The 16,864-nt window shown below is 38.9% G+C and overlaps 2 protein-coding genes across 2 annotated transcripts; both read left to right on the top strand.

The window, feature by feature from the left end:
* Positions 1-172: 172 nt before the first annotated feature.
* josd1 (Josephin domain containing 1) lies at positions 173-4,161 on the top strand. Its single transcript, XM_026915814.3, has 5 exons — positions 173-332; positions 851-1,534; positions 1,811-1,939; positions 2,031-2,225; positions 2,634-4,161. The coding sequence occupies exons 2-5, from the start codon at positions 1,248-1,250 to the stop codon at positions 2,734-2,736; spliced, it is 714 nt and encodes a 237-aa protein (XP_026771615.1). The 5' UTR covers positions 173-332; positions 851-1,247; the 3' UTR covers positions 2,737-4,161.
* Positions 4,162-8,339: 4,178 nt separating this feature from the next.
* cbx7b (chromobox homolog 7b) lies at positions 8,340-14,902 on the top strand. Its single transcript, XM_026915543.3, has 6 exons — positions 8,340-8,758; positions 9,555-9,598; positions 9,738-9,803; positions 9,921-9,987; positions 10,088-10,358; positions 10,915-14,902. Exons 1-6 carry the CDS (start codon positions 8,690-8,692, stop codon positions 11,112-11,114), a joined length of 717 nt encoding a protein of 238 aa, XP_026771344.1. The 5' UTR covers positions 8,340-8,689; the 3' UTR covers positions 11,115-14,902.
* The last annotated feature ends 1,962 nt before the right edge of the window (positions 14,903-16,864 follow it).

Raw genomic sequence — 16,864 nt, 5'->3', positions numbered from 1 at the left:
GTAGTGCACTGTAGAGTATTTATGAATAATTTTCTATGCCATGGTGCTCTGTGGTCATCATATGTAGAATATAGAGCCATTTAGGTTTAAAATCCAAACTTTGCAGTCGCATGGGCGGAGCTACAGTTTGCAAGGTGCTGATGACGTAGTCAGAGCAGGCAGCTGAAAGCCAATGACGTCTCGCGCATGCTCAGGTTGGAAATACAGAGCTATAAGGAAAAAGTGCGAGAAACAAAGAAATAAACAACCTCAGGAAAAGAGATAAAATCGTCAATTTTACAGCAGAGGAACAGCTTAGAGTCCACAGAATTGTGTACCGACTGCGGTGTGCGGTGAGGAGGATTAATTCCATGTTTTCGTTTTTGCCGTTTTATGTAGTAAATAATATCAAACGGGTAGCATGTAGCTAGCTAGAGTAACGTTATGGCAAAATTATTAGAGAGGGATGGATGTACTGGACAGAGTAACCATAATACGTGACAGTCATGTTTAATATCCGGAAATAACTAGTTCTTAAATGTCGTCTGAAGTTTTAAAAAGCTTTTCTTCCCTTTTCTTCTCATAGCTATATACTAGTCAGCAGGAAGTTTTTGGGCCACTCTATCCAAAAGTAGATAACGTTACCTGGAACCAGACATGAACTTAGCTTTGTAAAGATAGCTTAAGAGAGAACAATTTTTGTTATTCCTCTTCTACGATTTCTTACAGCAGGGAAGAAGTAGAATTTAGGAATATTATATGTTTATTATTATATTCATATAATATTATATAGGTTTCCTTCCCTTTTGTTTTAGATTATGACTAGAAAATATTTAAACAAATGCTTAATTTTTATTTCTTTTTCTTTAAGCCTTTGGTGGTGTGAGTTCTACATGACTGTCACGAGTTCAGGAGCTTCACTTGGTCACCTGTGTGTGTTTTCCTGGATGTCTTGCAACATCTGATCTGAGCCAAAATGGAAAGAACTGCTTTGTGTTAGACCACTTTGGTCTTCAGCATGGCTACATGCAAGAACTACATGTAGAACACAGAAAGGAGATGCCAGTGCTGATTTCAAGAACATTTCACGGTTTTGTCATCTGCTGATATTTTCTTTATCTTCACTCGTACACTCTCAGTAGATTCACTGAACTGGCTTCATTGGTTTTCTCATTGTAGCTATCTTCCCCTCCCCTTGCCATACACCTCAAGCATCTGAGTGGTTGTCGTGGCGATGACAGCGGTGACAGAGTAGCAGAGTATCAGGGATGGGGAGTACACCATGTTCTGGTAAGGGGAGGGGGGTAGGTAGTTTTCAGGAGCTGGGCTGTATGCCATGGAAGGTGAGCAAGCAGAAAGGTGAGGCTGCTGGAGGTGGATGTGCCCCTGAATCATATGAAGCTTTAAATGCCAGAGTCGTCCCTCCTCCTCAACAACCTCCTGCCATCTACCATGAGAAGCAACACAGAGAGTTATGTGCTCTGCATGCACTAAATAATGTCTTCCAGGATGGTGCTGCCTTCAGTCGAGAAGCACTTCAAGAAATCTACCAGAGGTTTGTGAGTGTTGCATGTTGCACAGTTGTACCATATTTAATCTAGGCCATCAGCTTTCAGTGCCTTGCTTATGGCACTTGCAGTCAACTGATACTTAAGATACTGTACCTGTTATAAGACCACTGTTTAGTGCACCACCAAACAGGAACAAACAGTTTACAGTCTGCAGTCAAACTCAGAATCATAAACCAGATCTTTCACCAGGAAAACATAGTTAAACATAGGTTTGGTGAAAATTGTTTTCCTTCTTGACAGTTCTATGTCCTGCCTTACAGGCTCTCCCCTAGCACATTGGTAACCCCTCACAAGAAGAGCATGCTGGGTAATGGCAACTATGATGTAAATGTCATCATGGCTGCATTACAGACTCGTGGGTATGAAGCTGTTTGGTGGGACAAAAGAAGGTACTTCCTCTGTCAGAGATAAGATTTAATGTTGAGTACACTTTTTATCTGCATCTTTAAGTCATTATGTGGAAATTTTTGTTTATCTTAGAGATGTGAGCAGTATTGCACTGCCAAACGTGACAGGTTTCATTCTGAATGTGCCGTCCAACCTTCGTTGGGGGCCTCTGCGTCTGCCACTCAAACGGCAGCATTGGATTGGAGTGAGGGAGGTGGGTGGAGTCTACTATAACTTGGACTCAAAACTGCGCAATCCCCATCCCATTGGAACAGCTGATGAACTCAGGTATTTTGAAACTACCCACACCACAAGTGTTCGTGATTAAATGAGATTTATTTTATATATTTCTAGGAGTCTAGGTTGTAGATATTGCTTCTGTTGCAACATCGTGAGAAACCCACACCAATAGATGGAGGGAAGCACATGTTTAATTATGAAGTAAATGCAGGAGAAGTACCTCTATTAAATCACTATTTTATTTGGCCATGTAAAAGTCCACAAGTCTGTTTTATTTAACACAGCCAAAAAAAATAGTGGTGTAATTGAAGTCAGGAACAACACTTCATAGGTAAGTGCATGTTCCCCACTGGGTTTGTAGTGCACCACAGCTAAAAAATAGGATTTGTTTCTCAGCTTATGCATCCAACTGCCTGGAAATCATGTTGCAATGTTATTTTTTTTTTGATGTTGCAGGAAATTCTTGCGTCACCAGCTTCGAGGGAAGAACTGTGAACTGCTGTTAGTTGTGCCGGAGGAGGTGGAGGTCCATCAGACCTGGAGGACTGATAACGTTTGATAGTTTTCTTGGATTGTTCAACTCGTGCTCAGGAGGGAATGTAAGGTTCAATCAGGGAACCATATAAGAGCAAATGGAGTTGCACTCAACGAGTCACAAAAGCACACTGGCAAGACTTTTTGTTTACACACAAAAAACACAAAATGCTGGACACAGATTAAAGCAGCAAAGGACAATAACACACAGGGATGTTGCAAAAAACACTATACTGTTCTATAAGACTTTCATCTATAAGACTTTTTGACATTTGGAATTTGGCAATGCATTTTTATATGTCTGCCATTTCTGTGTTTCATACTGTTTTAGATTCAAAATAAGACATTCAAAGTTCAGTAATGCGTTCTCTGTATATGTTACACACAGTCACTTATTTGCTCTTCATGTGATTCCCCTTATGTCCATATGATTGTGTAAAATACACCTCAGCCTCTACTGTGGCAGTGGAGAGTTTTTGTTAGGCCAGCTTACAAAAGGAACATGAAGCACCTTCACCTAATGGTAATCAGTGTGTGGTTTGTTGTGGGGTGTAATGGATAAGAAGTATTTAAGCAGCACAGTGTGGCAAAGTAATAACTGGATTTTTCATGTTAATCTCTCGTAGGAGTCCTAGGAAAACCGCTACTTTCTGTCTTGCACTACAGCCAAGCTATCCACAATGGTTATAATTCTTTCCTTCACACAGATACAGTTAAAACCATGGAGTGACACCTTACAAGGATTATTTTTCATGGATAGTAAAATATAATTTATATGTCCCATTGCCAAACAGTCTGTGCTGTATTTTGAATGGATATTAAGAATTTTTTTGATCATGACTTTAAGAAAAGGTTGTTGAGATAGAAAACAGAGATTTACTTCTTTAAATAAGTGCTGGAGTTAAAAAAGTAGTTTTGTGAGAGGTATTTAAAAGGATGAGATTGTTGTTTGTTGTTGGTTGTCTTTTGTGTTGGTTGAGTAATTAAGCCAATTATGCAGTATATCTGTAATTAAGTTTGTTCAAGTCTGTGTATACTGTTCATTGTGGGGGTCAGGTAATCACATTATTCGAAAGGGAAATCTAAATGTACACCTCAGGTTTTCTTAAAAACTGCACACTCACATTTGATTTAGTTAACATCTAGATATAGAAGAGGAAATCTCTAGCATTCTGGAAACCTTGCTAGGCCAAATCCATAAATATATTAATGAATATTACTGTTGTACAAAAGGGACATTCCACATTTACATACACAGGGTGCTTTGTTAAACTGTAGAAGTGTTTTGATTTCTTTGCCATGACAATCCCGTTCCCTCGTGTCCCTTTTTAGGGAAGATGTAGTCACAACGTGATCATGCCATTGTTTTCCATGCAAATGCTTGTAATGGCACTTTATGTATAATCAAAGATGTGTTGTGACATCAATAAAATGTCTTTGTATGTAAAAAGATTGGTGGTGACATATCTGCGTATGTGTGCAACTAAATAATGGGCCTGCACATCCGTTTGATACTGCCAGAAAATTTAAACTTAGATTGACCTACTAATGTATGTCCTGGAAGGATACAGACCAGTTCTGCGATATGGAAGGCCAAAAGATTTACGAAACATTTAGCATACATGTAGGCCTCTGGATTTTGTGTATCTTTTAATGTCTGAAAAGAGGGCAGTTTTTCTATCTGGAGATGACAAAAAACTACAACTATAATTCTGCAGGTTTTAGTGCAAGCCTGCAATACAGTACCTAATAACGTAATACCCTCTTAACAAGTTACATAGACTAATATCTCATGGTTCAGATTCATACTCTTGATCCCATTTCAGTCCATTTTTTCACACTAGTCAAGTATTTGGAGTGTGTTGATGTAATTTTGTGGTGTGCTTAGACAAGTCATTTGTATTTGCAAAATATGGCCCTTTGTTTACAGTTTTGGTCAAATTACCCACGTTGGTGTAACAGCTTAAGAATGATAAGGATCATTAAGATGAACTCTCCTGTCACCTTACTCAATTACATTTTTCATACCACAAGCTCTTACATGTGACACGGCTATGTATAACTAGTCCTCGCATTAGTGATGCATAAAGAGAGTCCAATGTATTATCCAATGTATTAAAATGTATAAAACAGTGGTGGCTGGTGGTTTTCAATAGGGAAAGCACACAAGACCAGCAGTACATTTACTTGGTCACAACATTACCAGTCAGCCAGTCAAATTTACTGTACCAAGAGAGCTAACAGGACCTGTTTTCACTCAGTCTCTACTCATAACTAAGAGCATCTAAAGACTTTTCCAAAATCTGGTCAACAGCAGTGTCTAGTTAGCTAAGCTAGGTAAATTTCACTGAAGAAGTTAGTGACAACAAGCTTGCTAGACCTATAGATAAAAACTAATTTCCAAACACAAATACTTGGAATTTATTACAATATTTACAAATTACAAAGATAAAATAAGCTATACTAGTTGCATAAAACCTATAGTTTTATACTGTCATCAGGCTTCTCAATTGCCTGACTACTGCAGCTACGAGCCCTCTGCGAGTCTGTGGTTAACTGACTGGTGGCAATATGTTTACGTCTGACGTGTTAGTCATATTCATTAATGTTTCAATGACTGGCAGTTGGTTATGAGTTTCATTCCATTTGAGAGGACTCTGGTTGGAGTCCTCATCTCTTGGAAACCACTTGCTGCTGCTGAGGATGGCCCCACACAGACACCCTAAAGATACATAAGATTACTGTGGATGGTACCACTTAGAAACCATGAAGATGGCTTTGGACTGCAGTTGATACAAACAGTTTTGCACTCAAGTCTCCATGAGTGAACAGTTGATAATGTCATAAAAATTGACTTTATGTTAACACTATAATACATTTCCTGGTTACACAACTGCACTTTTTGACCAGGTAGTGCACAGTTATAGAAGGGAATGATTTATAATCACATTATCCCATGTCACCCAGATGGGGATGGGTTCCCTTTTGAGTCTGGTTCCTCTCAAGGTTTCTTCCTCATATCGTCTCAGGGAGTTTTTTCCTTGCTACCATCACCTCTGGCTTGCTCATTAGGGATAAATTTAGGGATACATTATTACTGTAAAGCTGCTTTGCGACAATATCCATTGTTAAAAGCACTATACAAATAAAATAGAATTTAATTGAATTGAATGGAGTTATATCAGTGGTGCGTCTACTGCCTTCTGTGTATATTTTCACACACCCCGCACTGTCCACTGAAAAGCATTCACATTAAATGAACACAATATTGCAGTGAGATACTGTATGTGATATTTTGATTCACTAAGATCAAATCAAATTTCACCAAGAGTGATAAATGTACAGATACATGAGAAGCACAGCCTCCCCTAAAAACTTCATTTTAATTTTTATTGAAATTTTAGGGGAGGCCATATTTCTCATGTAGTCTATCACATTTAGTTGAGCATTGTGTAAAAATGTTGTGATGAATAAAATATGGGCAGTAGTCTATTATAAAAGTCTGATTTTAAAAAAATGCACAAATTTAAAATTATAGATTAAGAAATTTTTTTAAATCTTTAGAAGCCAAACATGTCAAAGCAATATACACATATTTTTGTCAAATGCTAAAGGCCATGATTTTTACATAAATAATATATTACTCATTCACTCACTTTCAGTAACCGCTTTATCCATGGTTGCAGTGGTTCCAGAGCCTATCCCAGGAACACTGGGTGCAAGGCGGGAATACACCCTGAACGGGATGCCAGGCACCATTCACAACCACAGGCAATTTATCTTAGCCTGTCCACCTACTGGCATGTTTTGGGAGGTGGGAGGAAACTGGACAACCTGAAAGAAACCCATGCAGACATGGGGGAAATATGTACAGAAACTCCACACAGACGGTAACCAAAGCTCAGGATCAAACCAGGAAGCCTGGAGCTGTGAGGCAGCATCACTACTCCCTGCCCTAACAATACAGCAGCACAACAAAACTAAAACACTCTAAAGTGCACATGAGAATGGGAAAATAGCCCTCAAATAAAAAAAGGTCATATTTGGTGAGAATTGGTGGATACAAACTGCAAAAATCGCTGCTAAAATGCTGTAACAAATAGTTTAATAGAACTTCAACTATGCATAATTTTCCTGTTGCAAAGTAATTTTTGATATGCACCCCCAGCAACTAATTCATGCACACCCAATCTCTGGTAATATCTGGTCAATTCAGTGACAGATTCCTAATTCTGGGAACTGTTGTTGGTGACCTGACATTTTCCAGCATGAGTAATGGGGCTTACTGTGGACGACACAGTGGAACAGTGGGTAGAGCTGCTGCCTCACAGCTCCAGGGTCCAGGTGCACAGGAAGATGTTTCAAGATGTTTTAAGTAGGGAGGATACTATAAACTGCCCCTTGGTGTGAATAAATGTGTGTGGGTGTGTGTGAACTGTAACTGACTGGTGAAACATCCTGCCTTGCACCCAGTGTTCCTGATCCACCTTGACCCTGACCAGGATTACTGAAGATGAATGAATGAGTGAATGTTCAGGTTTTCAGTCGCCACTAGGGGAGCTGCTAGGACTCCAGGTTCAACCTTGAGCTTGTGTTAGTGAGTTTCTGTGCATGTTCTCCCATGTTTCTTCCCACTGTCCAAATAAACATGCCACAAAATTTCCCCTAAATGTGAATAAGTGTGTGTGTGTGTGTGTGTGTGTGTGTGTGTGTGTGTGTGTGAGATGCCATATATCTCTGCCTTGTGTCAAGTGTTCCTGGGAAAGGCTCTGGACAAAGCGGTTACTGAAGATGAAATCTTGTAGTGTGAGCACATGTACAATAAGTAGTAAGAACTGAGTGCATGGGAAAGCTCTTGGGGAACGAGCTGGAATCTAAACCCAGTCCTGTTATACCTTACAAAATATTACACAAAAGATTGTGTAACGTCTACACCTTGCACTGGTCCACTGGTTTTCCTAGGATATCCTTTTTTGTCTCTCATGTACACACGTGTTACTGATTTTCATCTTATTTCTTTCTAGAAGCCAGAAAGTGTATGATTCAAATCAAGACTATTTTATGAAAATTTTATAAAAATTAATTTAGTCTGTAGCCATTTAGTCTGAACCGATGACTAATGTAGTAATGAAAGTACAACTTAAAATCAGGAAATAAATGTGCTTATCCAATAGCAGCAAAGAAGGAGCACTTGTGTACACATTTTAATTAGTTTAAACAAAAAAATAATTTAAATAAAATATTCGGGTTGTGAATTCTCAAGATAACTAGAGAACTGTTTTGTGTGTTTAGTCAGTGCAGACGACTGGGTCTAGCTGGTGGCACAGGGCAGTATGGTGACACAGCGGCTAGTGTTGCTGCCTCACAGTGCCAGGGTCCCCAGTTCAGTCCTGTGCTAGGGTTACTATCTGTGCTGAGTTTTGCATATTCTCCCTGTGTCCATGTGGGTTTCCTCCAGGTTCTCCGCTTTCCTCCCTCGCAGGTGGACTGACGCTAAATTGCCACTAGATGTGAATGTGTGTGTGCATGGAGCCCTGCAATGGGCTGGCATCCCGTCCAGGGTGTATTCCCACCTCGTGCCCAGTGTTCCTGGGATTGGCTCTGGATCCACAGCCACATTGACAAGAACAGGTTACTGAAGATAAATGAAGAATGAGTGAACGGTTTTGACACTTTTGGCTTTCCAGACTGATAGCGCAGGGCTGTGCGCGTGGGGGCGCGCTGAGCCATGCAGATGTGTCGCAGATTTTAAAAGTCACTGTGCGCACAGAAAGATCTAGTACTAGGAAATGGGACGTTGAAAAGCTTTCAAAACTGAAGCCAAAGCAAAACTGCGAATCAAACAGTAGGAAAGAAGGAGCAGGACACCACCGATTCCTCTCATTTCCACTCACTTTAACGAGCAAAGCGCACTTGCAAATACATCTACACAGCTCCGGTGTTATTTATTCAAATATATTAAAAGCACAAATAATCCCATGGAACTGTCAGCTATCGGAGAACAAGTGTTTGCTGTGGAATCGATCATAAAGAAAAGAGTGAGGAAGGTAAGGGAGCCACAGTGGGAGCTACAGTCAGTGTTGTTGGGTTTGTTGTTTTGCAGAAGTGTCAGGTTCCTGTTTGCGATCTGAGGATTTTAAGCAGCTCAATGTTTACATCATTAACATGACACCGTGCTTAAGGAGGGCGGGGAACCCAGCCATCGCTTCGCCAGCGTACTTTAATGGAGCCTAGAAGGGAGAGAAACAAATGTGTGTAGCATGTTATGAAACCAGCTGGTGATCGGATCCGGATCTTTCCCCCTCCAGAGTGACACAAACTGCTACGCAGTATCCTCAAACAGCGCTAACTCGGCTGAAGTTAAACGACATGCTCTTATCGGATCACTCATATAAGTATTCCTGATGCGCTGGCCTACTTTCTATCCCTGACTAGATATGTTTTTATATTTTGATATTATACTGCGCAGATAGTCTTCATGGCAGTGACGGAGCTCGAGCTGTGATGCGATGCGCGTGCACTGATACTCTCTAAACCTGATAGAGGGATTTAAAACATTGAAGTCAGTAAAGATTTCATATGTCAAATGCAGCCATTCCGATTCTCTTTAAAAGCGCAACTTAATGACAGTCTCTGTGCACATTCCCTCTGAATCTGCCTGTAGCTCCCAGTATGTGCGTCACTGTGTTTTGACTACGATGTAATTAAATGGGAGCTTTTGGGGTCGTCCCTTCAGTGTTTCCTTATACGTCATACGTCATTACGTCATGCCAGCTGAAGACCATGACAGACTTTTAGCTGAAAGCATTAACTTTAAATTAATGTTCTTTTTCAATGTTTCAGGGAAATGTGGAATATTTACTAAAGTGGAAGGGGTGGCCCCCAAAGTAAGTATGTTCTCCCAAGTTTGAAAATGATTCACAGCATGTGTTAAACCAATAATTTCATCTTTTTATTTATAGCTATTTTTATGACAACTATAAAATTCTAAAAACATAAATAAATAAGTAAATGCTCAATTTGCAGGTATAGCACTTGGGAACCTGAGGAGCATATCCTGGATCCCCGGCTTGTTCTAGCATATGAGGAGAAGTGAGCTTTGTTCAAATTCAGGAAGCAGTACACTAACTCATAAATAGCTAACTCATAATCTTGATTTAGCCGTTAGTTAAATTGCATTTCTCAAATCTCAATTCCATTTTGCAATAGAGAGCACAAGGACAGAGCAGCGGGTTGGCGTAAGAGAGGACCTAAACCTAAAAGACTTCTTGTGCAGGTAATGCCTAGCATGTCCTACCATTACATCTCATGACTGTAACATCCTAGCATCATACATTTTTGCTGTACAGTCTCTTTCTTCTAATCTCTACCCAAAGGGCATTTACTCAATGGATCTCCGCAGTGCACACAAAGCTACAGAGAAGTCTCCAGGACATCTGCACCTGTCCCTTACACGCCCCCTCGATCCACAGGATGGACATGCAGCACAGAAATTCTGCTCCAAAGAAAGTGGTGTATATCGTCAACTAGTTCATCACAAGAGAAAGAAGAGAAACCTCAAAGGCCCTTCAGTGGAGGACTGGGAGGAGTTGGAGAAGGATGACAACTATGAAGAGGAGGTTGAGACTGACAGGGCCACTCTAAACAGTGAGTAAACCCAAGTGACAAAGTACCAAAACAGTATACCTCTCAGTCTGGGTTCATTGTTTCTAATTGGGCAGATGTGTTTGTGTAGTGGGCATTTTCCAGATTAGAATTTTTTTTAAAAAAATAGTGGAACTGTTAACTTTTTTATGAAAATGGGAAGCTTTCACTTTCTTTTGTTACAGAAAGTGGAAGCATTAGCAGCAACCTCTAGAACAGCTGTAATGATTTCATTTTCACTGTATTGTATCTGCATATTTTATCACAGCCATTTGTTGAGATTTTCAAGATATATATCTGTGTGAGGCTACATGTGAGCTGTCCCCCACCCCTTGTATGAACATCCCTGCCACCCAATGCAAAAATTCCCTGTAAAATATTCCATATCCCCCAATGGAGGGGGATTGTTTGTGTCAGAGCTCCTTGTCCTTGCTAGCCATGTATTTTAATGGAACTTCTGTCCCATACTATGCCTTTGCACAAATATTTGTTCAGTGTTTACCTCACAGAATTGCTATCTAAAGAATTATATGTCTGTCTCTCTCTATCTCTCAATCAGGTAATATGGAGACTGAGGGTTGGAGTCCAATAACTGGATCAGAGGAAATGACGGTGTCTCCAGTATGTGAGGAATGGAGGCCGGTTATGGGTCCAGAGGAGGTAACTGTGACAGATGTCACCATCAATTCACTGACAGTTACTTTTAGAGAGGCTTTGGTGGCAAAAGGCTTCTTTAGAAGCTGGGAACTGGAGCTGTAATACAGAACATGATAAAAGATGAAGATGTCAAATGAGACAGAAGGAGGGAGAAGTGAGACTTTATTCAAATGCACTACATGTATTGAGGTTTTACATAATTCTTTCTACTGAATGACTTTTTTTTTTTTTAACATTTTACGGTAAATTTATGAGTAGTAGAGCAAACATCCTCAACATGAGAAGTCTTCTCTTCATGCTATGTGTATATGCCCCGTTGTTGTCAATGCAGCAGAAGCAATTTCAAAATACAGTTTTATATTTGAAGCCTGTGAGCTAATAGCAAAGATACTGAAACTATACTTATATAGTACTGCTTCTTGAGGGTGTGTTTATTTGAGTACATGTAAAAGTTCTCCTTAGCTGTACATAGCCTAATTTGTAACTTGCAGTCAGTAAATAAAAATCAGACATCAGCAAAGAAAGGGCACTTGTGTGCACACTTTTATTAGTTTAAACAAAAATAATTACAATACAAATTTTGGTTTAGAGTTCTCCAGATAACAATTTTTAGGAAACTGGAAAATTGTTGTTAATATGAAATGATTAGTATTAACAGGGCTGATATCGCAGCAACAGGACATAACTGTTGGGGAATTGGGGACCTCTCTGACAGAAATGTGTCATTGCAAATAGTCATGAAAAAATGTTATAACTTCAGTTGTGCTGTGCACCCCCTTCTCTTAATCACTGTGCATGACAAGCCAATGCACATTTATTTAGTATTTAAGTATTCAAAACTTTAAATGCCTTTGGAGGATGCAGTTATCTGTTGTCCCTCTCTTAATCTCCTCAGTATTACAAAAGTGTTATTATGATACATACATTTTCTAACAATTTACTTTCACTCAACATTTTACAATGGAAAAAATAAGAGCAGAAACAAAAAATAGGTGAGAAGTGGCAGCACAGGTGAACTCTGCTGGCAGCACAGCATGCTCTCTGATAGAACTGAAAGTGAAAAAAATATTAACAGTATGGTCAGTGGATTTCCCTAAATGCTGGAGCTCGACTTGCAACCACTTATAGCTGACAGCACCATGCTGTACTGTCACCGGCCACCCCTGTACCAGCACACCACACAGCCCACCACATCACCCGTCTACCACAAAGGCCACAAATGCCCAAATCCTATGCAGCAGAGCCACAGAGCTGCATAGCGTCAGCACACAATTGCAGACCAGTGGAACATATATAACTTTGAATCCAAATCAAAATACATACGCCAAAACTAATGGGTACAACATGGGTAAGTTGGTTAATAGTAAGTAAGTAAGTAAGTAAGTTTTATTTATAAAGCACATTTAAATTCAGCATTACACTGACCAAAGTGCTGAACAAAACCAACACAACAAATTCTAAAATAGAATAAAACAACAACAACAACAACAACAAAAATAATAAAGCAATAATATCAACAATGACAACAGTACACAGTAAATTATAAGCCCGGAAAAGCAAGAGAATAAAAATGTGTCTTAAATCTAGACTTAAAAATAGAAAGAGAAGAGGCACTCCTAATGTCAGGCGGCAACTGATTCCACAGACGTGGAGCAGCGACTGCAAAGGCTCTGTCCCCTTTTGATTTAAGTCGAGACCGAGGCACATGTAATAGAGCTTTATTAGCCGACCTGGGAGACCTGGGCATTGAATGCAAATGAATAAGATCAGAAACATAAGATGGGGCTTGTCCATTAAGAGCTTTGAAAACAATAAGTAAAATCTTAAAAAATACAGGAAGCCAATGAAGGGACGCTAAAACTGGTGAAATAGATTCGCGTTTTTTGGTGCCAGTTAACAGTCTAGCCGCCGCATTCTGAACCATCTGCAGCTGTGCCAAAGACGTTTGAGGAAGACCAATGTATAACGAATTACAATAATCCAGGCGTGATGTGATAAAAGCATGAATAACTTTTTCCAGATCATGAAAGGAAAGTGACGATTTAAGTCTGGAGATGATTCTCAGCTGATAATAACTGTTTTTAACAACTGAGCTAATTTGTTTTTCAAAACAAGCTCAGAGTCAAAGATAACACCTAGATTTTTTGCATGAGACTTAATATATGGAGAGGCTGCAGAGAATCTCGAGATTTTAAAGGAAGATACAGCTGAGAATCATCTACATAAAAGTGAAAAGAGATTTTATATTTCCTTATGATATTACCAAGTGGAAGCATATACAAATTAAAGAGCAATGGCCCCAAAATGGACCCTTGAGGGACTCCATAAAGAAGAGAGGCAGATGATGAGATAAACTGGCCCACAGACACTGAAAATGACCTGGAATTGAGATAAGACTCAAACCAGCGAAGTGCTATACCCTTTATGCCCACCCAATGTTCAAGGCGAGACAAAAGGATATTATGATCTACTGTATCAAAAGCGGCGCTCAGATCCAGTAAAACCAAAACTGCATTATCAGTTAGCGACAGTAACAAATCATTCAACACTTTTAACAAAGCTGTTTCAGTGCTGTGGTGGGTAGTAAAACCTGATTGAAAAGATTCAAGTATATGGTTGGAATTTAAGAATGGATGTAACTGTGACAGAACAACTCTTTCCAGAACTTTTGAAAGAAATGGGAGTTTTGAAATAGGACGATAGTTATTCAAGCAATTAATATCGGCATTGGGTTTTTTGAGCAATGGCTGGACAACTGCATGCTTCAAAAACGCAGGGACAATGCCAGAAACTAAACAAGAGTTAATAATTACTTGAATACTAGAACCGATTGTATCAAAAGCCCCTTTAAGAAGGTCAGAGGGAAGAGCATTATAAGGCGAAGTTGAAGATTTCGTCTGCATCACTAAGTCCCTTAACTCAGAGAGAGACACCGGCTGAAAACTACACAAGGTGGCTGTAGAAACTGAACAGTCAACCAAGAAACTAGAACAAAGAGGATCAATTGAGGGTCGAATACCAGCAATCTTTTCAATAAAAAATCTCAAAATTATCTGGTGATTGTTCTACTTCATACGAGCAGCGGGGATTAATTATTGAGTTTATAGTGCTAAATAAAATTTTAGGGGTATGAGAGTAATAATTAGCAAACAATTAGAACAACTTAATTGTTCAGTGAGGATTAAATTCACTGTAATATTCAAGGCTGTTGCCACCTCAGAAAGCTGGTAACTTTGTTTTATATCAAGCCCTACTGCTCTCCCTTTTTGATTTCCGTCTTTCAAGAGTTTTTTTTTTTTTTTGGCTTGACCACAAATGTTAACTTCTTTACCCTTATAATGCCTCTGATTCAACTCTGACTTCACAGCTCTGTTATTAGTAGTAGCTTCCTTCACACATAAGGTTGTGGTGTGATAATCTAAGACCTTCGAGTCCAGAACTCATGCCAAATCTGACCAACCATTGTTTGGCAAAACAAGTTATGTACTACAGCTTTGAACAAAATAGATGCCCAACAAATTATTACTTAAGTAGTGAAGTAGTTCATTAAAGGTTTTGATCCCGTGTTATTCAAGTAAAATTAGTCAGTTAAAATGTTTTAAAAATAAGATTCTTTTTTTTTTTTTTTTTGGTAATACATGAGTACAGTACTGTTGTACGTGTACCACTGGCAGTTATGGAAGAAATTGTCATTTATTAAACTTTGGGTCATGCAACAGTTCCACAAATTTATTCCACTTCAGAGTTTACTCTACTACATTTGACCTAGATGTCCATAAGTGTGTGTTCATGTTTTTCCTGTGTTTTTCCTTTTTTGTTTTTCTTTTTTCTATTACTTCTTCTTTTTTTAATGGGAGGCCTTGAAATGCTCTCATGTTCAACTATGTAGTGAAAAGTTATAGCTGAATACAATATTTCACTGATCAGTATAATAGTGTCCTTCCATTTCCATCACAACCATCACACTATATAGGTAGTAAAAATTGCAGCGTAGTAAACGGAATTCCTAAATGCCATGTTTCTATGGAAATGTTGTAAACTGTGCCCAATTTTTTGATAGAAAATGTAATCAGAAGTTGTGTAGTGTGAGCACTGTTACAATCCAATATATGTGTAAAAGCCTAGTGTAGCCTACTGTTGCCTATTTTGAGTAGAAAACAGTTTGCAACAGCACCAGTTAAAGTTGACCTGTGACATGTTTTACCAGCTGCGTAGTGTTGTTGCTCAGTAACCATATTCTTGTGCTGCAGGCTGTATGAGTGATTGGCTTGACTATGTCTGACAATACCTAAGCTGTCAATGAAAGAAAGACCCTGTTTACACATGGCCATTTGATGTGTTGTGTATCTGGGTTGTATCCTAACAAGATTTTAACCGTGTGCATTTACACTAGTTAAATGCATTTCCAGTTGGCTTGATGAAATCAGATAGTAATGCATGGTAATATGCAAATGAACTAATTATATTCCAACACTTCCTGTGTTGTTTCTCATTTTTAGTTGTTGTATGAGTAGTATGGTTGCTGCATCAAGAATAATGATTTTTTTTGTGTGTGTGTGTGGATAATCTCTATCTGGATATAATGCTGATACTCAAGATGCATGAACACAGGTGTAACTTTGGATATACCACAATATAAGATCATGGTGCAATACGTAAGGAATAAACTATGATGGGAGTACTGTTATAGGAAAATAATCAATAACAAGGTGGTTTAATTTGGGCTTGTTCATGCAGCAAAGGCCTATTGTAACCCCAAAGTTGATTTTTTTTCCACTGACAGCATGCCCTGAATTGTTTTATTCCTCTTATACCACAACAATTTGCCAACAATTACAATTTTTATTTATTAACAAACAATACTTTTTAAAATATTTTTATCCATTTACATTTAACATTGTGGAATGTCCACGAAACAAGTTAATTCTTGTTATCACTTACCTTGAACAAGCTATAAACAGTCATTCCCCCACTTTCTCTTGAAGTTAATAAGACATGTGGAGTTTGTTACTGGGAAACCGCAAAACACAATGTTCTGTGTCCTTAGACTTTCCTGTGGTGGAAAACCAAAACAACTGCTTTACCTCTGTCTGATCAGATTTGAAAACCTATCAGCAATGTGTTATCATTGATTATATCAGCATGTGTGGCACAGACATCTGAGTTTTCAGGAAAGAAACCCTGCTACAAACTGGTTTGTGCCATTTACAGTACAGACCATCAGTTTAGTACAGACCCCACCCTGAGAAACCAACATGAATTGGGCTAAACTGCTATTTTTAGAAGGCATCTAAATGTTTTGCGGACTGCACTTTCAAAAAGTGCGTTACGCATATGCACATGAAACGACTGAGTGTAAATGGGGTCAAAATTTACAGTTCTTTCTGGGCAAAAATGTACACACTGTATTGACCGTATTTCCTGAACCAGAACCACTTCTGTGTCCAGTTATTCCATGTTCCCTTTGAAGTTTTAAAGATTTTAGGTTTTGTGCATAAATTTTCACACATTAGAGCTGTGTGCATTCTGGTTGTCAACATTTTTTCCAGCCTACAATGTCATGCCATTTCTGCCATTGTGAACAGACACTGAGTCACACAGTGTGAGAGGTAAAAAGCTCATTCATGGTACAGCCTGGTTTAAGCAATGCAACATTTAGCCTACAAAATTTCATAAACTGTCAGTCCACATAACTGATTCTGTATAGCTACTGAATATTTATCAAAAACAAAGTGTTATTTTTCCCTTTTAATATTTTATTTTATTTATCATGACAATATGAAAACAATGGTCCCCCCTTCAGAAATCTGCATCCCTGCCTGCTACAATTTTACTACCTCTACATTTACTTA

This window comes from Pangasianodon hypophthalmus, chromosome 12 (genome assembly GCF_027358585.1).
Source record: "Pangasianodon hypophthalmus isolate fPanHyp1 chromosome 12, fPanHyp1.pri, whole genome shotgun sequence".
NCBI lineage: Eukaryota > Metazoa > Chordata > Actinopteri > Siluriformes > Pangasiidae > Pangasianodon > Pangasianodon hypophthalmus.
Note: the sequence above shows the minus strand (reverse complement) of the source record. Positions and strands in the feature narration are given on the sequence as shown.